The sequence below is a fragment of the Carassius carassius genome, chromosome 24, assembly GCF_963082965.1.
Source record: "Carassius carassius chromosome 24, fCarCar2.1, whole genome shotgun sequence".
NCBI classification, from domain to species: Eukaryota; Metazoa; Chordata; class Actinopteri; order Cypriniformes; family Cyprinidae; genus Carassius; species Carassius carassius.
In genome coordinates this window covers 26,450,120-26,475,321 of record NC_081778.1, presented here as the reverse complement: position 1 = coordinate 26,475,321, position 25,202 = coordinate 26,450,120, and the positions used below count along the sequence as shown (strand labels likewise).

Sequence of the window (25,202 nt, the reverse complement as noted above, 5' to 3'; positions counted from 1 at the left end):
GTACAAATTGATCAGTTCTTTAAGGTCACTGATTCCCTGTTGATCTGGTCCTGAGTATCAGCACTTGTCAAATGTCTTTTTACTTCCTAATCAAGCAGCTTGTCCTGCGATTAAATATTGACCTTAGAAATCCTTCTTGAAAGCTATTAACTTGATTAACCTCTCCCTAACATCCACTACAGTGAATTCAGCTCAACTTGAACCAAGACTGTGTTTGGAATAGAATATTAGTATACAGTCCGTGCCTTACAAAAATTGAACGAAACATGATAAAAGTATTAGCTATAATATTCATTTCACAGGCTTAGTTGTCTCAAAAAGACAAATCTGACATTATTTGCTAAATGTCGTATTTGCCATTCTGAACATAATCCAAGTAGATAATTGTTTTCTGGTGTGTTTACAGGTGGACAGGACAGAGGTGATTCGGAGCTGTATAAACCCCACGTTTTCTAAGGTCTTCACCCTGGACTTCTACTTTGAAGAGGTCCAACGACTACGTTATGAGCTCTACGACATCAGCAGTAGTCATAATGGCATGAGAGAAATAGACTGCCTGGGAGCCATGGAGTGCACACTGGGCCAAGTGAGCATAGAAATTCAAGCAGGCTATATGTGATTATTATGTTTTTTTTTTAGTTTTGCTTGGCAATGCTCATTTTGCAATAGGATCTCTACATCTTGCTGATTGCACAGTTAGGGAGGAGTGGGGCTGGCACTGTGCCCAAATCAGATGAAGCTTCCTGATTAAATAATCACACAAACCACTGTTAAGAGCATTTCTGGACATTGTATGGCTGATTGAATTTTGAAAGGTGAGATGTATGTGTAGCTGGCTCAGTGTGGGAAGGACGGGCCATGCTACTGTCTTATCTGCAGTTTGAGCAAATGGAAAACCACACACATGATCCTCTGCCAGATGGTTAAGATTTGCAGTTTCTCAGTAATGAATTTGCTAGAAGCCTATAGTGTATAACGGATGCCCATATTCATTATGTTTTCCTATTCATGTGTTTATTTTTTTGCACCAAACCACTTTCTAAGTCTGCTTTTCTCTCTGAGGAGCTGGGTTGTTTGTTTTAATTCTGTTTTGGTTGGAGGGGGAAGAGGTGAATATCGCTGTTGAAATGAGCTGCATTTAATAAAGTGAGAAAGCGTGGTGTTGACACTCAATCATGCTGAGTTTCCTGGGGAAATAAAACCAAAAGCACTCCCTCCTATTTATAAATATTTAACAGTTAATAATGCAGCACTTATATGAAGTGGATAAGACTTCATGGTGTAATTATGAGCTAAGCTTTAATGCCAAATTCTTAGTGTTATTATGTGCTGCGTATTGCACATGTTCATGTGTTTTCGTGTGTGTTCGGTCCATCAAAACAAGGTGGCCTCTGACTGACTTAAAATATCTTATTTCTGTCCAAATAGATCATCTCCCAGAGAAAAATCACCAAAGCCTTCCTTAAACAGGGCAACACAGTTGGGAAATCGTCTATTATGGTGAGCACTTTCCTAAATCCCAAATTGATCTGTTTGCTTTCTCTCACGCTCTACTTATGTAAACATCCAGCAGTGCACAAGACCAGCAAATGGCCTTATGCAAACATTTCACGGTATAACCTTTAAAAGCTTTGCACTTTATATGATAGGTGATCAATGCCACTTTTGAACCCAGGCAAACATAGAACAACTTCTCAATATATACAAAACCCTTCCAAAACTGTTGGATGTGGTATTGAATGTGAGCTATCAGACAAAATAGCAGAAAATAGCCAGAGGAGCTCCTTAATGCACACTGACAGGAATGCACTAGCAACAGTTGAACATGTTAAACTCAGTGGGTGAGGAAAGCGAGATCTATAAAACAAATGTCAGTCTTCACGGTTAGCTTTTGATTCTGTTTTCTCTTCTGCTAAAAACAATTCATCACTCTCAATCTCTCCAGATCACCGCTGAGGAGCTAACAGGAAATAACGATTACGTGGAACTCTCATTCAGTGCGAGGAAGCTGGATGATAAGGTAGGAAGACCTCCTCTGCACGTCTATTCAGAATATAAAATGATATTATGTACTGTAACAACAACCATCAGTTATTGGGCTCTATAATACACCCGGCGCAATGCGACGCAAGGCGCAGTGCAAGTGTGTTTGCTAGTTTCAGTCGAGCGCCGTTCACATTTTCCCATCCAGCACCACATCATTTAATTAGCAAATGCATTTGCGCTCATTTTTGCGCCCATGGGCGTGCTGGTCTAAAAAACAGGTGTGTTCAGGCGCATTGCTGGTGCAATGCTATTTTAAGGAGCTCAAACCTGGTCTAAAGTCTGGCGCAATGTTTTTTCTTTGTTATTTAAAGAGCGTGCATGCTGCTTATTAAACAGGGATGCACAGCAGCACACAAACATGCCAAATATTAAAAATTAAAGGATTGCAATGCATAAGATTATATATATATATAGATATATACAGTATATATATGCCTACATGTCATAATGGATAGTCATCACATGTATCAGAGTTAGGCTTTTTGCTCGCACACGAACAGCTCCGTTTCATCTCGGAGACGCGTTCTGTCTTTGTTCTTGCCAAATTCTGCCATGTAAATAGCAAATCCGTCATGGCACGAGCGCAACTGGCTCTTAAAGGGAATGGAAGATGAGACTCTGATTGGTTTTTTTGCATGTTACGCCCAAAAAACACTCATTACTCATTAAGAGAATAGGGACAACCCGTTTAGACCATGCGCCCTGGCGCGCCAACCGTTTTTCCGTCGTTAAAATAGCAAAAGTGGATTTTGACACATCCTGAGTGCACCTGGGCCGTGCACTTTATACTTTGTGTTTAGATCTTTAAAATAGGGCCCTTTGTCTGCAATTAGTTAAGGGGTCAGATTATAAAGATTTCTCTGAGGTCCACAACAACTGTTTTTAACAATGATGTTAATGTTTTTTTGAGCAGCAAATCAGAATATTTCAATGATTTCTGAAGGAATTTGAAACTGAAGACTGGAGTTATGATGCTGAAAATTCAGCTTCGCCATTACAAGAATAGATTAACTATTATATATAAATTGTTAATATAGAAACATGAAACATTTTAAAATAGAAAACAATATATATATATATATATATATATATATATATATATATATATATATATATATATATATATATATATATATATATATTACAGTTGCTTTCAGTTGTATTTTTTCATGATATTACTCTTTTAATGTATTTTTAAAAAATAAATAAATGAAGCCTTGATAAGCAGTAGAGACCTTTTTGTGGCTGTGCCTTTAAAGAAATAAGAAATGAGCAACAGCAGTTTTCATTTCTATTCATTGGGACCATGGTTTGCTTTGGTGTCAAATATAATTGAACTCTCCCAGCCTTCAGTAACAGCCTCATGGCAAAGTCTACATTACATTGTGAGAGGATCAACACAGAAATGTGAAATGAGCAACTGAAACTGTTGTGATCAGATAGAAATGATCAGGGATGCTGTTAAAAATAAACTTCAGCCTTGATCAATCCCCATACTCGGAAATGTGGTCAGACAGTCAAGAAAGAAAAGAGAGAGAGTACTATTCCTGTGGGAGACACAATCAACTCTTGTCAGCAGGGTAATTACATGGGACTAAAATTAATAAGAGGGATTAATACAAGCATAACAAATGATCCACGAGCATCTCGGTTTCACACAGAGCGTCCCGTTCTGCTGCTTGACAGGAAATCAGAAGGTAGAACAGGAAAGCCTCCTTCAAATCACTTTTCATTTAAGAGTTGTTTTCTTTTCCTAAGTCATATTCCTTTAGTGAAAATCATATCCTTGTTATCTGAGTAATTAAAACTTTGATCAGAGACTCAGGCTGTCAAGATAACTTTTAATAAGTTGCTGTTTCATTCTTACGACTTAAACTTTGGCTGAATAACTTCAAGCCTTTAGGAGAACATTACTGTAGTAGACGTTATCTTTGAGCACTATTCTGTGAGTAGTCTGTTGTGAATCTTCTGTGCATGTGGCCCTTTTTATGTATTAAAGTTGTTTGGAAGGATCTGAAAGTCCTGAAAATGGTTCCTGGTGATTCAGTGCTGTTTTGATCATTCAGCATACCTGCCTCTGTCCCCTGAGGAAAAGTGTTTTATATGCATAATTATCCCATGAAAATCTGAAACTGTGGGAAACTTAAAGAAAGGCATACTAGTTTCTTATTGTCAGCAGATAATAAGAAATGTTGCTGTTTAATATTTATACAATCTACAGTATTACAAATGTGATAAAGGGAGATACTGTATATATGCATGTTTCATGTTATAGACTTACTTCTCAAGTGCTGAGAACAGTTTAAATTTGTTAAATTGATAAAAAGTTATAGTAAAGTGATAGTAAAGACATTTTTTTTAGATTGTTAGTTGAAAAAAAGTATCACAGGCTTTAAAAAATATTAAGCAGCACAATTTATATATTTCAATTAATGATATATATTGATGATATTTTATGTAAGGATTTCATTTATTAGAAAAATCTAATAGCTACATGCTGCTTCTGACCAATCAGTATTAATTAATAAAAACGAGGCGTGTAATACTGTGTTTTAAATAGCAGTTTATATTTTGCAAAGGCAACATTAGTGAATCTTTTTGGAGCTCTTTGATGATCAAATAAAATAAGAGATTTAGACCAAAATAGTCTCTATGTCTCTGAAAAATAATAAAATAATTAAAAATAAACTAGGAGTGCATTTGATTACATTTATCATGTAATTTTAGTGGCTTGATTATCTTGGCCTATATTGTATGTTGCTATTAATGTATCATCGATCCCCCACCATATTTGGTCCTATCAGGTGAGGAGACCCCAAATCAAACAGATAGCAGCAGAAGTGGAATGGGGCGGCTGAAAATGGGAGCACGGGAAGCTGCTTGGAAAAAATTACCAGCAAGACACAATTCATTTTCAATTAGTTTTTGCTGAACAAACAATGTTTCATGTAGTGGCAATGCGGCTAGGCTACATGAATGTATATTAGATGCATCATGCATATTATGGAATGTACAAACTCTCCAGAATCACTTTGTTTGAGATGTTCAACTGATCTCTCTCTTTGTTTGTTATTCCCTCAGGATTTTTTCAGCAAGTCGGATCCATTCTTAGAGATTTACAGGGTAAATGATGACAACACTCAGCAGCTAGTGCACAGAACAGAGGTAAGACAACCATTTCTTTCTAAGTTTTCTCTGTGATAGTGCTTAAACGATACTGAATCGCATTCTTCCCCTATGCACACAGACTGTCATGAATAACCTCAACCCTGTGTGGAAGACCTTCAAGACATCCCTTAACTCACTATGTAGTGGAGACCATGAAAGAATACTGAAGGTAAAATATGATGTCACTTGCTATTGGAGATGAATGTGTCACGATCGGTGTTACAGAGAACACAGGAGAGAGAACCAAGTGCGGGTATGATATTTATTCAAAGGGTAATCCAGAGGGGTAAACAGTCCAGGCAGGGTCAAAACCAGAATATCCAAACATACAAGACACGAAGACAGGGCAAGGCAAGGCAAGGCAAGATGACGGACATGAAATAACCTCAACATTAAACAAGGACTCCGTGACTAAGACTCAGACAGACCAGGTATAAATACACAAAAGGATAATGGGGAAACAGGAGACAGGTGGGGAACAATCAATTAACTAGACAAGGAGGAAGGTGACCAAATAAGGAGACAGGAAGTGATAAATGATAAACACTGTGGGAACTGAGGACACCTAGTGGAAACCCAGGGAACACAACCCAGACACTGTGACAGTACCCCCCTTCTACGGAGCGGCTCCCAGACGCTCCAAGACAGACACAAAACAGAGACCAGGAGGGAGGCGGACAGGTGGAGGCTCAGGGGGAGGGACGGAGGGCCAGACTAACAGAAAGGAACAGGGACCGACATTAACACAAAAACAAAAGGAAAAAAACAACAACATGAAGCCCCCCAGGGCGGAGCAGAAGACCACCACACCCTTGTGGTCAAGGCCAGAGTCCTCCAGGGTGGAGCAGATGACCACCACGCCCCTGTGGTCGATGCCGGAGTCCAACAGGGCGGAGCAGCAGACCACCCAGTGACTTGACTTGACTCTGAAAGTTCAACGGTGACTGGCCCTGACTCTGGAAGGTCATCGGTGACTGGCCCTGACTCCGGAGGACCAGCGGTGACTGGCCCTGACTCCGGAGGACCAGCGGTGACTGGCCCTGACTCCGGAGGATCAGCGGTGACTGGCCCTGACTCCGGAGGATCAGCGGTGACTGGCCCTGACTCCGGAGGATCAGCGGTGACTGGCCCTGACTCCGGAGGATCAGCGGTGACTGGCCCTGACTCCGGAGGATCAGCGGTGACTGGCCCTGACTCCGGAGGATCAGCGGTGACTGGCCCTGACTCCGGAGGATCAGCGGTGACTGGCCCTGACTCCGGAGGATCAGCGGTGACTGGCCCTGACTCCGGAGGATCAGCGGTGACTGGCCCTGACTCCGGAGGATCAGCGGTGACTGGCCCTGACTCCGGAGGATCAGCGGTGACTGGCCCTGACTCCGGAGAGGTCACTGGCACCTGACTCGACTCTGGAGAGTTCACTGGCCCCTGACTCGCCTCTGGAGGGTCAACTGGAACCTGACTCGACTCTGGACTGCCTGTGGAGACTTGAGACGCCTCGGCTTCGGGCACCGCCTCTGGAACAGCATCGGGCACCGCCTCGGCATCGGGCACCGCCTCGGCCTCCGGAACAGCATCGGGCACCGCCTCGGCCTCCGGAACAGCATCGGGCACCGCCTCGGCATCCGGAACAGCATCGGCCTCCGGAACAGCATCGGGCACCGCCTCGGCATCGGGCACCGCTTGGCATCGGGAACAGCATCGTGCACCGCCTCGGCCTCCGGAACAGCATCGGGCACCGCCTTGGCCTCGGCCTCCGGAACAGCATCGGGAACAGCCTCGGCCTCCGGAACAGCATCGGGCACCGCCTCGGCCTCCGGAACAGCATCGGGCACCGCCTCGGCCTCCGGAACGGCATCGGGCACCGCCTCGGCCTCCGGAACGGCATCGGGCACCGCCTCGGCCTCCGGAACGGCATCGGGCACCGCCTCGGCCTCCGGAATGGCATCGGGCACCGCCTCGGCCTCCGGAACGGCATCGGGCACCGCCTCGGCCTCCGGAACGGCATCGGGCACCGCCTCGGCCTCCGGAACGGCATCGGGCACCGCCTCGGCCTCCGGAACGGGCACCGCCTCGGCATCGGGCACCGCCTCGGCATCGGGCACCGCCTCGGCATCGGGCACAGCATCTGGCACCGCCTCGGCCTCCGGAACAGCCTCGGCCTCCGCCTCGGCCTCCGGAACAGCCTCTGGCACCGCCTCGGCCTCCGGAACAGCCTCTGGCACCGCCTCGGCCTCCGGAACAGCCTCGGCCTCCGCCTCGGCCTCCGGAACAGCCTCGGCCTCCGCCTCGGCCTCCGGAACAGCCTCGGCCTCCGGAACAGCATCGGGCACCACCTCGGCATCGGGCACCGCCTCAGCCTCCGGAACAGCATCGGGCACCGCCTCGGCCTCCGGAACAGCATCGGGCACCGCCTCGGCCTCCGGAACAGCATCGGGCACCGCCTCGGCCTCCGGAACAGCATCGGGCACCGCCTCGGCATCGGGCACCGCCTCGGCATCGGGCACCGCCTCGGCCTCCGGAACAGCATCGGGCACCGCCTCGGCCTCCGGAACAGCATCGGGCACCGCCTCGGCCTCCGGAACAGCATCGGGCACCGCCTCGGGAACTTCCTCTGGGCTTTGAGGAACGGTAGACGCCTGTCTCCTCCTCCTCCGCCCTCTATGTTGGCGAGTCGGTGACACCTTGTCTGGAGACTCAGGCGTTGAGTCGGCCATCTTGTGCTGTGGCTCCAAGCTGGCGGCCATCTTGTGCTGTGGCGCTGGGCTGGCGGCAAGGCAAGGCAAGGCAAGGCAAGGCAAGGCAAGGCAAGGCAAGGCAAGGCAAGGCAAGATGACGGACATGAAATAACCTCAACATTAAACAAGGACTCCGTGACTAAGACTCAGACAGACCAGGTATAAATACACAAAAGGATAATGGGGAAACAGGAGACAGGTGGGGAACAATCAATTAACTAGACAAGGAGGAAGGTGACCAAATAAGGAGACAGGAAGTGATAAATGATAAACACTGTGGGAACTGAGGACACCTAGTGGAAACCCAGGGAACACAACCCAGACACTGTGACAGAATGTGTATTTGTCTTACACTAACAAATAAATATATGGAATTTAGTTTTACATTACATTTACATTAGCATTTGCAAATCATGTTCCTGTTAGACGCAGTTTATAAAAAGTTTAAATGCATGGATTGCGCTTGTAATTTGATGTAGGTGCTCTTCTGTAAAAATGGTCTGTTTATTAGTCAATAATTCTACTAAAATTGGACTGAAAGGCACATTTCAATGTTCAGATTTCCAGTGCATTTTGATGCAGTTAGTGAAGTATAGACTCATTTTTTTTGTGTGAGTGAGATACTGTTGCATAAGTGTAATATTGGATAATATTTTGACACGAATGTGCTCAAGCAGGCAAATTTAATATTAAAAGTTGCAGTTTCCCACCAGATTCTAAATTAAAGTACCTCCTGATTATAAATGATTATAATCAAGATATATGCCTTCCACTGCACTGCAGTAATAAATGAATGAATACATTTAATTTTATGTACATTTTTATTGGAATCAAGCATTAATGTTTTTTTTGACATACATTTTATTATTAATCTGTTTTTTTTATTTCATTTTAATATATAAATATATATAACATTTTACATAAACTTTGCAGTATCTGCAAAATGTTAATTATATTATCAAAATAAGAGGGATCAAAAAAAATGCATGTTATTTTTTTTTATTTAGTACTGACCTGAATAAGATTTCATATAAAAGACCATATAGTCCATATAAAATAATAGCTGAATTAATAAAAACGACCCCTTTTTCTTAAAGTTTTAAGAAAAAAAGTTTTAAAGTTTTCTTAAAGTTTTCTTATTATCATGACAGTTTTGTGGAAACTGTGATATATTTACATTTACATTTAATCATTTAGCAGACGCTTTTATCCAAAGCGACTTACAAATGAAAACAGTAGAAGCAGTCAGATAAACAAGAGAACAAAAACAGTATACAAGTGCCATTTAAAAAAAAAACAAATATATATATATATATATATATATATATATATATATATATATATATATATATATATATATATATATATATTCTTTAATAGAATGTTCAAAAGAACATAATTTTTTTAACTAGATTTTTTGCAACAATTTTAAACTCTTTATTTTCACTACTTTTGGTGGTGTACATCTTTAAAGCACAGTGTTACACTGGAGTGATGGAGTCTGTATACTCCATAGACTATCCATTTAACAGTAAGATGGTTGGGCCCCCTGTAAACATCCCTTAAGGGCACCTGTGTGCCTCTTTTCCTGCTTGTAGTGCATCAGCATATGGCTGCATGTGGCCTCCCTTCTGCCCACTCATGACTGAACAGAACTCAGACCTTATTAAAGTGAACAGCTAAGCCTCATTTAGTACCAGCTGTCCTCAGTGCCATCTGCAGAATCACTCACGGTAGTTCAGCTCACAGCTGGAGCTCACCCCATTCCCAAACCTGACCTTAAGGAGAGAACGCTGCTGTCACACCACTCAGAGCAAAGACGATCAGTGTGGGAGATGTGTCTTCCTTTTAAAACCTCTGCTGTACACTTAATGGTTGCCGTAATGGTGTCATGTGTGCTTAACTCATAATAACTGTGATTGATTGGATCCTGACGGTATTTGACTGGCCTTATCATGACTCCACAGAAACATATTTGTTGTGGGCTAATGAAATATTAAGTGTTATGATTTCTTTTTTCTTGTAGTGTACACTGACATCTCATTCTTCAAATGATGAACTAGACACTTTCAGACAGACTCTCTCATGAACATTAAACTCTCAGCCTTTCTCCAGAATGCTTAACATCAGTTGTTTGGTTCTTAGTGCAGTCGGGGGAACCAGTATACCTAAACATAAAATCTTATAACAGTATATTGCTTGCTGTAACATATTTAAACTGTTCTCAGCACTTGAGAAGTAAGTCTATAACATGAAACATGCATATATACAGTATCTCCCTTTATCACATTTGTAATACTGTAGATTGTATAAATATTAAACAGCAACATTTCTTATTATCTGCTGACAATAAGAAACTAGTATGCCTTTCTTTAAGTTTCCCACAGTTTCAGATTTTCATGGGATAATTATGCATATAAAACACTTTTCCTCAGGGGACAGAATGGTTATCCTTTATATGCAATTTTCTTAACAATCTAACATATATACAGCATATATATTAACGTTCAAAAATTCAGAGTTGGTAAGATTTTTTTTTTTTTTTTCAAAGTTATTTTTAATGGTTTAGCAATTACATTTTTTTCTCAATTATAAATGTGTTCTTTGCTTTAAAACTGAAGTGTTTAATTTCTTTGCCACTAATAGCATCAAGTTTATATATATATATATATATATATATATATATATATATATATATGTCTTCAACTAGACTTCTTAGTCTAGAACAAACAGATAGTTCTGACCCCATCTAATGGCATTAATTGAGCCGATATTGCTCTTTCAGGCTGGTGGAATGGCTACAAATGGCTTACTGAAGAAGAAAATATAATAACATTAAAAAAAAACACATCAGCTTTAAATTGTGCTTGTCCAACTCATTTCCATCTTGCATCATAAAACTATGAAAACGTGGTAAAAGAGAATTGCTCCGGCTAAGTATTGTGTGAATGAAAAGCACCCACACTATGTCCTGGTCTCATCTTTTACAGCAACATTATTTTGTGATGTTGTTCTGAATATTGCAGAAAACCTTCAAAGTTTAATTAATTTGTAATGTCACTTTATATTTAATGCATGAATGCATAGGGCACAGTGATGACCAAGACTGCTCCAGTTCTTTATTCTGTGTGTTCGGGTTCCAGACATTTGTGGTGTTCAGCTTTCTCTGTGGACCATGTGTAGTTGAGTTGGTTCAGCAAGCGTAGATGGTGTGCACATCCAGCAGAATATCTTTTATTTCAGCTCCAGAGGAATGCAGAAAAAACTGTATCCAAACGAGATGTCTGTAGAGGAAATCAAATGATAGGAGAGAAGAAATCAAATGATATGAAAAAAGTGAAAGATGCAAGAGTTAAATCATGCATACCACTGGACCAACACATACCCTATAGATTTTAGTTATATTTGCTTTAGATGCCTTATTAATATTACATTTTAGCCTGTTGTGTTCTTCCCTTAACATCCAGTGTACAGTGTGGGACTGGGACTCGAACGGAAAGCATGATTTCATAGGAGAGTTTCAAGCTACATTCAAAGAGATGCGATCAGCAATGGATGGAAGACAGGTAACAGTTTTAACCATTCAATTAAATTTTTTTATTGGATTTTTTTTTTATATCCAATTGGCTTTACTTGAAACAGCTCTGTAAGATATTCAGAGCAAGATGCGCTACTGACGAGTACAAACTAGTTTGATTTCAAGAGTAATCAGCAAAAGTGAAAGATGAAATAGGAATGAGGTTACATGAAGAGATCTTCATGATTATGTGGGTCACAGTTAGTTTAGTTTTTCTACACTTAAACAGATTCTGTGGAGAATTATCCCTGGACTGAACTGCTGGATTTTTCTCACATATTCTAGTCATCTAAAAAGATAGATAGATGTATAGATATATAGCTAGATAGATATAGATATATAGATATACAGATATACAAAGATTCAGATAGATAGATTCAGATTTATATTTTCAGATTTATTCAATGATTGTTTGAGTTATTGATATGAAACCAAATTCATTTAAGACCTGACAAAAAAACATAAATGACTGTCTGCAAAAGAACAATGTGCTCTAATGTAATTATAAGTGGAATAATTGCTTAAGTAGAATAATTTAACTAAATGACAAAACTAATGGAATGCCTTTGAAATGCTGTTTTGTAATGTCTGCAAAACAATGTGTCACAAAAAGCATCACATCAGAGTTCGTAACCCTGCACCTGCTAGATCTCTAAGTGTCCATTTAGTCACTTCTGTAATTTGAATATTGCATTTCAGGATCACTATGCTGTTTACAAACTGGATAATTGCATTTTTTATTGTTGAAAATTCACACAAAATGAACACCTCCTTAATAATCGATAATGAAGATGTTGTTCCATGAAAGGTGTTAAAGAGTTTTCAGTCTCCATTTAATAGTCTACAATGTGCAACTTGCTGTAAAAATGGATCCAGTAATTAACCATTACTGCTAAAGACTAAATTAGCCGATTTTGAAAACAATAAGTCCTTGTCTTTTAAGCTGTCAGTTAATTGTATCTCTGCTAAAATGCACATCTATAGCTGGATGACACCTCATTCTCTTGTGAAGTCCCGAACACTTGGGCTTGTATCTAAATACCGCAGGCATTGGTACCAGACTCTGCTAATTATTTTAGAACATCGCTTCCAGGCTCGACATTATTCCTCATTATTATGACTGAAATTGTTGTTTTTGAGTCTATTGTCTACTGGAGCACTTATTTTTGGCCTTCACTGCTTCAATGGGAAGCGATTATGCACCATCTCACACATTTTAATGAAGCTATTATATTCTCGATCGCCCACTCCAACCAATACTGATGGAAAGCTAATGGTTTGTTTTTATTTTTATATTTTTTAAACAATGACAGTTCCAGTGGGAATGCATAAACCCCAAATATAAAGTCAAGAAGAAGAATTACAAGAACTCTGGGATTGTCATTCTGAATCAGTGCAAGGTAATATTTTCTCATCATAAAATGTTTCTCTCTAGAGGACCTTGTCTCCTCCCCGTAGGCCTTCGACAGTGTCATGCTGTCATCAGAGGCGTTGATGGTTATAGTAGAGGTGGGAACTTCACATGGCTAGAAGTCATTCCATCCGGCTAAAATGTGAGATCCCAGCTCTGCAAATGGCCACTGTATTTGATCACAATTGACATAAATTAGAAATGATGAGAAGGAGATGCAACATGCAAGTGCCTGAATTTGTGATAACCTGCCCTTTTGTATCCACAGATAATTAAGATGCATTCCTTTCTGGACTACATCATGGGTGGTTGTCAAATACAGTTTACAGTAAGTCCAGGCAGATAGAACTCATGCTTTCTTAGTTGATGGAGTTTGTTTATCTCTGTTTATATGTATAAAACGAATCATCCATTATTATTTGTTTTCTCTGACATTAGCATAGCCGCCAGTTTTGTTTAATTAATTATGTTATTTATTATTCATTAACATGTACATACTAATGGGAACAGGAAAAACAAAGTATCATTCTAAATGCTTTTTGTGTGTGTGTGTGTGTGTGTGCATAATTTATAAGTAATAATTGTCTCACCTGCTTACAGCGCTGTTAATTTTGCATGACACTTTTGTGTGCACCGTAGTGTTTCATTGCTTTTATTATCTGTCACAATAAGTTCTTCCTTAATTGTTATCATGTACAGTCTCCTGAAAGGTTTTTAGAATTAGTTTCAATTCAGTTGACCTCATGTTTGTTTTATGAATTTATGTAATGCATTTTTAATGAGTGTAAATTTTTCTCTAGAAAGCAAACTGGTAGACCTGCGATTTTTACAAACCTTTTCTGCTTAAACAGAAAATGGTATGGCTAAGGGAGAGGGATTGATCTTGATTAATTAAATGTTGGCACATGTACTTTAGATGCATGCTATAAAATCTATTAGGGTTATTAAGGACTAATTATATGTAGTTAAACTTAATCAATGAATAAAACATAAGTTTCAGCAAACTTATGGGTTGGTGATCGAAACTATTTCAAGATGTTGGGTATAACCTTCCTATTGATTTGGAGTGTTACATTGTCCAAAGTTTTTATTTTAGTTGTTGTCATCTTAAAAGGGTTTGAGAACCACTTCTTATGTTTTGTGATCATAGGGAAAAAAAAGTCAGTCACGTGTGTCCATGCTATTAACTTTTAGTGCATGACTTTATAAATTCATGCATTTTACAGCTCTATACAGTCTGTTTACTCTCTGTCAATGCCGGTAGGAGACAGCACTCTGTAGAGATTCTCCACGTGGTGTATACATTTTGAGTAATTAGCATCAAAGCAATACTTTGATTGCTGCTTGTCTTTTCAGGTAGCGATTGATTTCACAGCCTCTAATGGGGATCCTAGAAACAGTTGTTCGTTACACTACATCCACCCCTACCAGCCTAATGAGTATCTGAAAGCTTTAGTCGCAGTGGGGGAGATTTGCCAAGACTATGACAGGTGAGCAGGCTGAACAGCCAATCAAATCCCAACTTCAGCTCTCACGGTTCTCGACTTTCTTTCATACACCAGTTGTTTAGGTTCACACATACAGTACAGACCAAAAGTTTGGACACACCTTCTCATTCAAAGAGTTTTCTTTATTTTCATGACTATGAAAATTGTAGAGTCACACTGAAGGCATCAAGGGCTATTTGACCAAGAAGGAGAGTGATGGGGTGCTGCGCCAGATGACCTGGCCTCCACAGTCACCGGACCTGAACCCAATCGAGATGGTTTAGGGGTGAGCTGGACCGCAGAGTGAAGGCAAAAGGGCCAACAAGTGCTAAGCATCTCTCGGGGAACTCCTTCAAGACTGTTGGAAGACCATTTCAGGTGACTACCTCTTGAAGCTCATCAAGAGAATGCCAAGAGTGTGCAAAGCAGTAATCAAAGCAAAAGGTGGCTACTTTGAAGAACCTAGAATATGACATATTTTCAGTTGTTTCACACTTTTTTGTTATGTATATAATTCCATATATAATTCCACATGTGTTAATTTATAGTTTTGATGCCTTCAGTGTGAATCTACAATGTTCATAGTCATGAAAATAAAGAAAACTCTTTGAATGAGAAGGTGTGTCCAAACTTTTGGTCTGTACTATACGTGAGTCAGTTCTCAGAGTCCCAACATTGGGATTTTATTTGTTAAATCATAAAATCTAAATCATAAAATCATAAAAATGTGATGTGAATGAAACAAGGGCTCAAGGTTTGGCTGGTTAGCATGGTTCTAAAAACTTGTAGATGTGGATGCATCATTCACCATTGATGGCCATTCAAAAGTATCCATGTATTCTGATCAAAGAACATTTTTCACTAGAAAAATATAAATATTTCACATGATAGAAGGTGTTTTACTCACAGTGAAATTTATTTGTTTATTTTTTAACCGAAAGCCCTGGAGCACATAGAGCAATATGCTGGTCATACATTGCTTTATACATGATGTTATGGTGCCTTGGAAGCTGGTTTGAGACTAGTTTCCTTAGGAGGTACCTTAATACAAAAACACCATCTGTTAAATCAGTGACTGATTTACTGCTGTAGGCACACAGTTAATATGAAGAAATGAGATGTCCTGAACTTCAGAGATTAAACAGGGAAAATAGTTATTGTGACATGACCAAGATGCATCACAGTAAACTTAATTCACAGTGCTATTCACTTCAAACAATAAATAGAGAGTGGTTAATTGGAATTTATGAATAAATAAATAAAACATTGTTTTATCCCAATTTACATAGATGCTCTGTTTTGCTGTAGAAAAAAAACAGATTGGGCCTGTTTTAATTAACGATGTGTTAAATGTGGGAGTAACAATTGGACAGACAGCCAGTTTTTTTCAAATCATATTTTATTAGACCTGTGGCCTTTGCATTTTAACATTTGGTGCTTCTTTAGAAACCCCGAAGCAGTTTTTGCATAACAGGCTTAATCCTAGCATTTTTTGACCACTGTAGCTGAACTGTTATTACAGTACTCTGAAAGGTCATTCAAAAGCTCATTTCCAGCACCATGTCGTGCTCCGGCATCACTCCAGAACGAGATGAATGCATATCCATCAGGACGTTTGGTTGAGATGAAATCTGAAATCACAGTGCTTGCTGATTTGGCAGGCACTAACAACAATTATGCAAATCTGTGTCCATTACAAATGAGCAGTGATGAGGGGCCATTGAGACAGGAAAGCATGATGGGAAATTTGGTAAGTAATCCTCAAGATCCTCAATGCAGGCCAGCTCTAATCTCCTGTCCGTTTTTTTTTTCTGGCAGTGACAAAATGTTCCCAGCCTTTGGCTTTGGTGCTCGGATACCTCCGGACTTGAAGGTAACTTCTTTAACATTTATAGTGAGGGGTGCTATGGGAATTTTGCATTAATGGGATAAAGAGTGAACGATGCTTCTTCTTAGGCTACCGTTGGAGAAAACTGATATCAGAAGGTTAATTTACCTCCGACAGATAATGTGCCTTTGTTCTGAGCTGAGAGTGTTTTGTATTCATAGGCTTAAATAGTTTTGACTAAATAGATTAAATATATCTGGATGTGCAGCCCTCACTCCAGACTTATTGTTAAAATCTCTTAAAAATCTTAAAACATTGGTAATTAAAATTGTGTTCATTTACAATGTGAATAGAAAGGCTGGAATTGGGAAGGCTGGCAGAAAAGCTGAATGTATATTATCCTGCTTATTTCAAGACTATTGACTTCACATAAATAAATAAATGTACATTAAATATTGATTAAAGTTTAATTTATTTATCATGTGAGAAGATAGCAAAGTGGTAGCTGATATATGAAACTAACACAGCTATGAAATCAGGTGCCTGGGACAATTATACAATTTATCAGTCAATAATATATAAAAATATTAGACTAACTGACCAATTATAATCAACACAGCACAATTGCAAGACTGAATAAAGAATTCAGTGCACAGGATGTTGAGTTTTTTTTCCCCCAACCAAAATAGTTCCAACCAAGCATGGTCAACACTTGAATAAACTATTGGGTCTGAATGAACTGTGGGAAGGAATGAACAAATCATTATTTTGAACCGGTTCTATTCAGTAAACAGATTGAACCAGTTCACCCAATCAGACAATCAAAATCGTTTGAAACTGTTACCATGTTGAATCAGCAGTCAGTCGATGAACTAAGTGCTCTCTCAAATGTGTTCAGTATTCAGACTAAATGGAGTAATGTGGTCATAAAACTATTATTTTGTTTATTTATTTTTTTGCAATGATTCATTTTGGATAAACAGTTTTTGCAATGGTTCTGGACTCAACATTACACTAAACTTATCACAGCAGTTCAAGCCAACAGTACCAATCAAAATCAAATATAAGACTGATGACAATAAACATAAATTACTAGAAAAATGTATCTACATATGGCTTTAATAATGTGTTTGAGTGAAGCTGGGATGTCGGAATTATGTGATGATGTAAAAAGAACTGGAGAACCACTGAAGGGAACAGTCTAAAAGAATCACTTTGGAGAAATGTATTTGGACTTCCCATCATATGGTTATTTGCACCCAAATGACTCAGCGTTTGAATGAATCGGTTGAGTAAATAATTCAGTGACTTATAAAGGCAGTCGAGGGTTTAGCTCCTGAATGAAACTGTTTTGAATTATTAATTTTAGTGATTAATGACTCACTTATAAAGCTGTGATTTGTCATCACCTACTGGTGTAACCTGCAGAAATGTCACTGAAAAATCCTAACCAGACAGTGAAAAGTCCCTGCTGTTGGACTATATCAAAACACTTGGAAAGCTACTCAGCCAGTCAAATTCAGAGAACTAACAACTGCATAATATATGGTATGAATTATTTTCAAAGAGTATTTTATTGATGCCACAGATAGCCTAAGAAGGTTATGTTCTTTTTTCTTTCTTTTCCCCTCAGGTTTCACATGACTTTGCATTAAACTTCAATGAGGACAACCCAGAATGTGCAGGTATGATAGAGCATTTATCCTAATATTTTATCTATTCCAGATCTTAATTTATCTCCTTAATGCAGATGCATTAACTACTCTGTGTAAACTTTGCCCACTGGGACTGAACTACTTAAAGCCTCAACATAACACTGGCAAAGTCAGACAGCCCTTCAGTAGTGTTGTCCCCTCACACAAAGGAGATCAATATAGACATAGATGAATTACAGAGATACGCTACTGGCAAAGGTGGACACATTAATGTTTAATGCTGCGATAAAATATATGGCCTGAGGGAAATTCTGAAAAAGGGAGGCGTGGTTGACGTTGATGTCACACCCTCCCCTTCCCCAATAATAAGTCTCTCTGGACCAAGACAGCAGGTAAAAATGACTGTCAACACAAAAACAGATGTTTTAAGGCAAGGTGAAATGATAGTGGTGCCTTGCTTTAGACCAGAACTTCCTGTATAGAGTTTGAGGACATTGTTTAATTTTGTAGGATACAAGTTTACATATTTTATTGCAATTTGTTACCACTCTGCTTTATATTTAACCGCCCTGTGCTGCAAAAGCAAAGTTGTTTTTAGACCACAATCTCCTGGTAGGCTTGCGTCATCACAACCTGTTAAAAGTTTGAAACTCGTGTCTCCTAAAAGGGTGGCTGCTATCAGAGAGTAAAGATGAAAAAATAAGAACAATGAATACTTAAAAAACAGAAACAGATGGGAAAGTAATGTAATATAAATGATAATTCTGTCATTGTGAGAAAGCCTCTGTCAAGTCATCTATCCACTGAAATGTAACCCAACTCTCTTTGGGATGGTGTTGCCTTGGAAGTCAAGTCAGAAGTTGCAAATGATTGGATTTTGTATTTAGTTTGCTCTCAGTTTGTTTTTGGCACTTAGCTTTCCCATCATCCCTGCCTTCAGCCATGAGCAGGATAAATTGATCATTGGTCTAGTGTATAGGTGTCACTTGATTTCCCTTGCTATTTCTGTTCCACCTCTATCAGCGCAGACACACCAGGGTGGCGCCCAGAATGGGCACAGACCACTCAGCTTTTGATCAAGCAGCCAGGCCTGTCTCGTCCAGGAATAGCAAATAGCTCACAGCCCACCAGGACACATGCCAGCCAATCTACCCCAAGCAGAGAACACACCTTTCCGCCCTGGTATAGTCTGGAAAATCCAGCATGACAGTATTGCTGTCCCAACACACCTGACGAGACACACAGTGCATTGGGAACGATATTGATGTGTAATTATTAGTAATTTTAACTTTCGAAATATTGACAAATCTTTGTAGACAAATCGTGGTGAGGTGTCTAGGTGTCTTCTCACTCTTTCAAAGGCAATCCTTTTAAAAGTTTTGCTCAACTGGGAAAACTCGACCTTTGAGTAGTGGGGTGTAATCACTATGTCAAGGTTTGACTGGTTAGCATTATCCTGCTAGTGTTGTGACGAAGCATTCTGCTGCCACACCAAACTTTGCCCATTATGGTCTTTCAATAGTAGTGAATTATAGCAAAATCTTTTTCTAAGAAATGTGTGTGTGTGTGTGTGTGTGTGTGTGTGTGTGTGTGTGTGTATATATATATATATATATACAGAACATATCCACTCGCATTTAAAAGGTTTGGGTCAGTACATCTTATGCTTATCAAGGCTTCATTTATTTGGTCAAAATAGAGCAAAAACATTAATTTTGTGCAATACATTTACAATTTAAAATAATATTTTCTGTTTAATATATTTTAAAATGTAATTTATTTCTACAATGGCAAATGATCCCTTAGTGTCACATGATCCTTCAGAAATTATTCTAATATGCTGACTTGCTTCTCAAGAAACATTTCTTATTCTCATGACAATTAAAACAGTTGTGCTGCTTAATATTTTGTGAAAACTGTAATGCACTTTGTTCAGGAGTCTTAGTTGAATAAAAAGTTCAAAAGAAAAGCATTTACTTGAAATATACATTTTTATTTATATGGAAATGTTTATTTATAATAGAAATATTTTTCACTAAGGGGTTGTGGGACGGTTCACATCTCAATGACAGTCAATGAATCCTAGGTGGAACTCCCAATGTGATATCACAACTAACAACACTTACAGATTTATATTTGCCGAAGGTGATGAATTTTCATTCATAATGCTAACATTACAGGGAGACACAAGGGCACATGGTAAGAGACATTCTCACAGCAGCAGTGTGAACTGGTCAAATGTGACTGGAAGGTGGTCAAATGAAGACTTGGAAGGTGTTATGATAAAACGACATCAGCAGTGGGTTAATTCAAGCCTTTTAATGTCATCAGCATGACTTATTCTTTACAGAGACAGTGCAGTATGTGTGTCAGAGTTGAAGAGTCTATTAAGGTCGCTTTGCGGGGAAGCCACTGAAGCGATTACATTCATTTTTACATCCACTTTGAAAGGCTTCTCATCTTAATTCTGCTGCCACACAGCATGGCATGCTTTCACCTTTGAGTCGTTCAAGCTCACAGGTGTTAATTAAATAAAACAGTTGGAGACGTGGTGAGGAGAGACAAGCTGACCTTAAGATTCATGCTCAGCGAGTCAGTAAACAGAATTACTGCTTCATTGCAGTGATTGAGCCTTAACTGACACATTCCAGTCCTTTAAATATAATGCTCATAAGTTTACATACCGCATGCAGAATCTTCAAGCATTAAAAAAAGAAAAATACATCAAATAAATCAAATTAATGATTAAGTATAAGAGATACAATTATTTTAGTATCATTGATATGCTATTGTTGTTTTGAGTTTTACTTTAGTAATTTTGTTGTGTAATTTTTAACAGTCATTTTTAATTTGAATTTATTTAGTACTTAAACTTAAATTGAGAAATGTTGCTTTGATATCTGAAATAAATTAAATAAGTTTAAGTTGGTTTTTAAATGATTTTTAGATATTTTAGTAACTAAACAGAAATTAGAAATGTTGCCTTGGCGACGATCTGAAATGAAATAATTTATAAAAGTTTTATTTATATTTTGTTTTATTTAATTGTTTTTTTCTTCTTTTCTTTTTAAATGACCCTGATATTATATTAGTGAGTTTTTCATACCTTCAAACAGCTCCAGATCTACCTTTTTTAACTTTGCAGGTATCCAGGGTGTAGTAGAGGCCTACCAGAATTGCCTTCCTAAGATCCAGTTGTATGGTCCTACAAACATTGCCCCGATCATCCAGAAAGTTGCCAACTTTGCCTCAGAGGAAATGCACACCAAAGAGGCCATGGTGAGTGTATTTCTATTCCATCACTCTTCATCTCTAAAGTTTCTCTTGTTTTAAAGTTTCTATTTTCTTGCCTCGATGCAGCAATACTTCATCCTGCTCATCCTGACGGACGGTGTGATCACAGATATGGCGGACACTCGAGAGGCCATCGTCCACGCCTCTCACCTGCCCATGTCTGTCATCATCGTGGGAGTTGGAAGCGCGGATTTCACTGACATGGAGATGCTGGACGGTGATGACGGAATCCTTCGTTCGCCTAAAGGGGAACCAGTGTTGCGTGACATTGTACAGTTTGTGCCGTTCCGTAACTTCAAACATGTGAGTTTACACGGTCATATTAAAAATGTGTGTCTGTGTGTGTGTGTGTGTGTGTGTATGTATATATATATATATATATATATATATATATATATATATATATATACAAAATAGACACTGATAAAAAAAGCAATAAACAAATGTATACAATTACTTAATGAATAAATAAATGAATAGGGTCCAAATTATGGTACTTATTTGGTCTTGCATTAGGGTCTTTCGCACCACTTTAGTTCCAGAACTAAATGTACACGCAAACTATTACCCAGTACCATTTAAAGGGTTGCACCGACTGTGTGTACTAGGACGTGAAGTAAGCCAGTCGACAGTGATGTAATTTGTGCGCGGCGTTCAACAACGTTAACAAAGAAGAATAAAGTTAACAACAGCAGGATGGAGGATGCTCTGATCGGAGTTGTGTTTTTGTTGTGTTTCGCGGGTTTCACAATAATGGACATGGAATGTCGACGTATACGTAAAGCGATTGAAAGAATGCAAAGGAGGATTAAGAATCTCCAACATCAACTGGCAGTGCTACATTTGCTACAAGCACTTCAGCGTCTGTCATTATACTTGCGAAATAAGTTGACACAATGTTTACAGTATGTTACACAGCGTTTTAAATCATGGTGGGTCAGGGCATTTTCTAACACGTCTGGCCAATCAATATCTACCTAAGTCACGGTTAGTACCAGTTGGGCTGGTTAGACCCTGCTCCGGAGCAGGAGCTAATTTTGTTCTCGAAAAAGGCAGCCCGGTACTAAAACCCCTTGTCGTGAACACGCCTGCTTGAGCGACCAAAAGCTGGAGTTTACAGTTTATACACGTTTAAAAATCTATATTTTTCTTACACCAACACATCATTTGCTTCAGAATGGATTTATTAACACCACAGAGCCATGTGAAAGTGAAAAGTGAAAGTGAAGTGACATTCGGCCAAGTATGGTGACCCATACTCAGAATTTGTGCTCTGTATTTAACCCATCCGAAGTGCACACACACAGAGCAGTGAACACACACACACACTGTGAACACACACCCGGAGCAGTGGGCAGCCATTTATGCTGCGGCGCCCGGGGAGCAGTTGGGGGTTCAGTGCCTTGCTCAAGGGGACCTCAGTCATGGTATTGAAGGTGGAGAGAGCACTGTACATGCACTCCCCCCACCCACAATTCCTGCCGGCCCGAGGCTCGAACTCACAACCCTTCGATTGTGAATCCGATTCTCTAACCACCAGGCCACGACTTCCCAAAAACAAGTGGAGTAGTTTTATGATGGATGGATGCACTTTTTTTAGCTTCAAAAACAGGGGCACCATTCACTGAAATTACACAGCTTGGAAGAGCCAAGGCATTTTTTAATATAACTCCTCTTGTAGAGGAATGTCAGATATAGATGCCCTGATGATGAGTAAATCATGGGCTAATTAACATTTTTGGGTGAACTATCCCTTTAACTAGAATGTGACAAACCCCAACATTTTTGCAGTTAGTGGAAGGCTGTGTTTTTAATAAAGAGCCGAGAGGTTGTCTGAGGAAGGTTCTTCATTCTGAAAATTACAGTTCAGTTGTTGTCTGTAAGATTTATTTTTTCTGACAGAAATTAATACTTTTATTAAGCAAAGATTACATTGATCAAACACGATAGTAATAACATTTGTACTGCTGTTCTTTTGAACTTTCTATTTATCGAAGAATCTGGAAATTATGTGCATTTCTACAAAAATATTAAGCAGCAAAACATTGATAATAATAAGAAAATGTTTCCTGAGCACCAAATCAGCATATTAGATCATGTGGGATCATGTGTCACTCAAAACCCATTTTAAACACCCATTTTAAACAAAAAAAAAGTTTTTACTGTACTATAAACAAGGTTAAGACCTCTGAGATAGAACAGGATTAAATGCTTTTTAAATGATTTTAATGGGCAGAGACAGACTTTTAATGCATTTAAAATTAGCTATCAGATTAATTTAGTTAAGATACAGTTTATCATATAGATCTAGAAGTTTCTAAACTTATATCAATATTAAACTGTTTATACAAGTCAACATTTAGAAAAAGAGTGTCCATATCAGCCGAAGTGACGGTTTATTGGGATCCTCTTGGGAAATGTGCCAAGACTTGTTTTCTTTCCAGACATGTACTGCATTGATAGCCCCTGACAAACAAAAAAACCATCTCGGCTCATCATCTCCTCCATCTATTTACTCAGCAGGGGTTGGAGGGGTTTGATGTGGCTATCCTCTGATTTCCTCTCAGCTCCTCGAGGAAACTTTGAGTCACATGAGTCACTTTTGCTCAAGTTTTAGGATGCTTTTCCTCACCATGCATGTGGGTTTCAGCAAGTACAGTATCTTCACACATCATTAGCGCAGGAATGGCAAACTGGACCAGATGGCGAAATGGATAAATGTCCCTGCAAATGTTTGATTCACTGTTTGTTTCTGTTCTTCTTCTACTACTTCTTAGGCCTCTCCTGCTGCTTTGGCAAAAAGTGTCTTAGCCGAAGTCCCAAACCAGGTGGTGGACTATTACAACAGCAAGGGGATCAAGCCCAAGTGCCCCAGCGAGTACGAGTCTTCCAGGACATTTGGCCACTGAAGCGCCAAGCTATTTTTCTTGATACAAAACTAGCACGTTTCTGTGAATTTGAAACCTAATATGTTCTACTTTGTTTTGCATGCGTAGCCTGTGAGGCTTGCATAGATGTACTGTATACATGTACAGACTTACAACTATGACGAAAGCAAAAACTCAAAAAGTCCTACCGATGTAAGCATGATGACTGAAATTATCTGAAGAATAGTTGGATTATCTGTTGTTTTCTTTTATATAAAGGTTTATTGAGATTTTGCTACATTTCGTAATGTTCTTACATTGTAAAGCATTTTGGATCTTAGAGAATGAATATCTATTTGCATTAGGTTATCTGTGGACATTCAGACTTTCTTTTTCTCTCTTTTTTTGTTCTTTTTTCTGCAGATGCAGGGCCAGATGCATGATTGTATTTTAATTGCATGTTAATAATAATCCAGCCTCGATTTTCTACCTGTTCTTTTGGGGCCTGTTAAATTATTTTATGTGAAGCTGCTCTTCTGAAACCGGTCCACATATAAAGATTTAGAATGAAGTATTTTTTGGTAGTTTTAAGTGATGATGTAACAAATTGTTTGAAAATAAAGTTTTCTGTTATGAATGATGCATATTTTGCGTGATTTTGAAGCGAAGCCATGAAACAAGTTGTTAACTGATGTTTTGATAATACTAAAGAAACAGCTCACCCAAAAATTATTTAATTTTTAAATTTAAAATTTAACTATGTAAATATATGTATATATATATATATATATCAGAATCAGAATCAGAATCAGAATCTGTATATATATAATCTGTATATAATCAGAATCTGTATATATATATATACAGTACAGACCAAAAGTTTGCACACACCTTCTCATTCAAAGAGTTTTCTTTATTTTCATGACTATGAAAATTGTAGATTCACACTGAAGGCATCAAAACTATGAATTAACACATGTGGAATTATATATGGAATTATATACATAACAAAAAAGTGTGAAACAACTGAAAATATGTCATATTCTAGGTTCTTCAAAGTAGCCACCTTTTGCTTTGATTACTGCTTTGCGCACTCTTGGCATTTTCTTGATGAGCTTCAAGAGGTAGTCACCT

The 25,202-nt window shown here is 39.0% G+C and overlaps 1 protein-coding gene across 1 annotated transcript in view; it reads left to right on the top strand.

The window, feature by feature from the left end:
- LOC132103306 (copine-4-like) overlaps positions 1-24,688 on the top strand; it is a 35,568-nt gene extending 10,880 nt beyond the window's left edge. The window contains exons 2-15 of the mRNA XM_059508304.1: positions 407-586; positions 1,429-1,500; positions 1,946-2,020; positions 5,128-5,211; positions 5,294-5,383; positions 11,417-11,515; positions 12,840-12,926; positions 13,206-13,265; positions 14,294-14,427; positions 16,243-16,297; positions 17,886-17,937; positions 21,053-21,186; positions 21,268-21,504; positions 23,979-24,688. Of these exons, the coding sequence (XP_059364287.1) occupies positions 407-586; positions 1,429-1,500; positions 1,946-2,020; positions 5,128-5,211; positions 5,294-5,383; positions 11,417-11,515; positions 12,840-12,926; positions 13,206-13,265; positions 14,294-14,427; positions 16,243-16,297; positions 17,886-17,937; positions 21,053-21,186; positions 21,268-21,504; positions 23,979-24,110 (1,491 nt within the window). The 3' untranslated portion in view covers positions 24,111-24,688. The remainder of the gene's footprint in view (positions 1-406; positions 587-1,428; positions 1,501-1,945; positions 2,021-5,127; positions 5,212-5,293; positions 5,384-11,416; positions 11,516-12,839; positions 12,927-13,205; positions 13,266-14,293; positions 14,428-16,242; positions 16,298-17,885; positions 17,938-21,052; positions 21,187-21,267; positions 21,505-23,978) is intronic.
- The last annotated feature ends 514 nt before the right edge of the window (positions 24,689-25,202 follow it).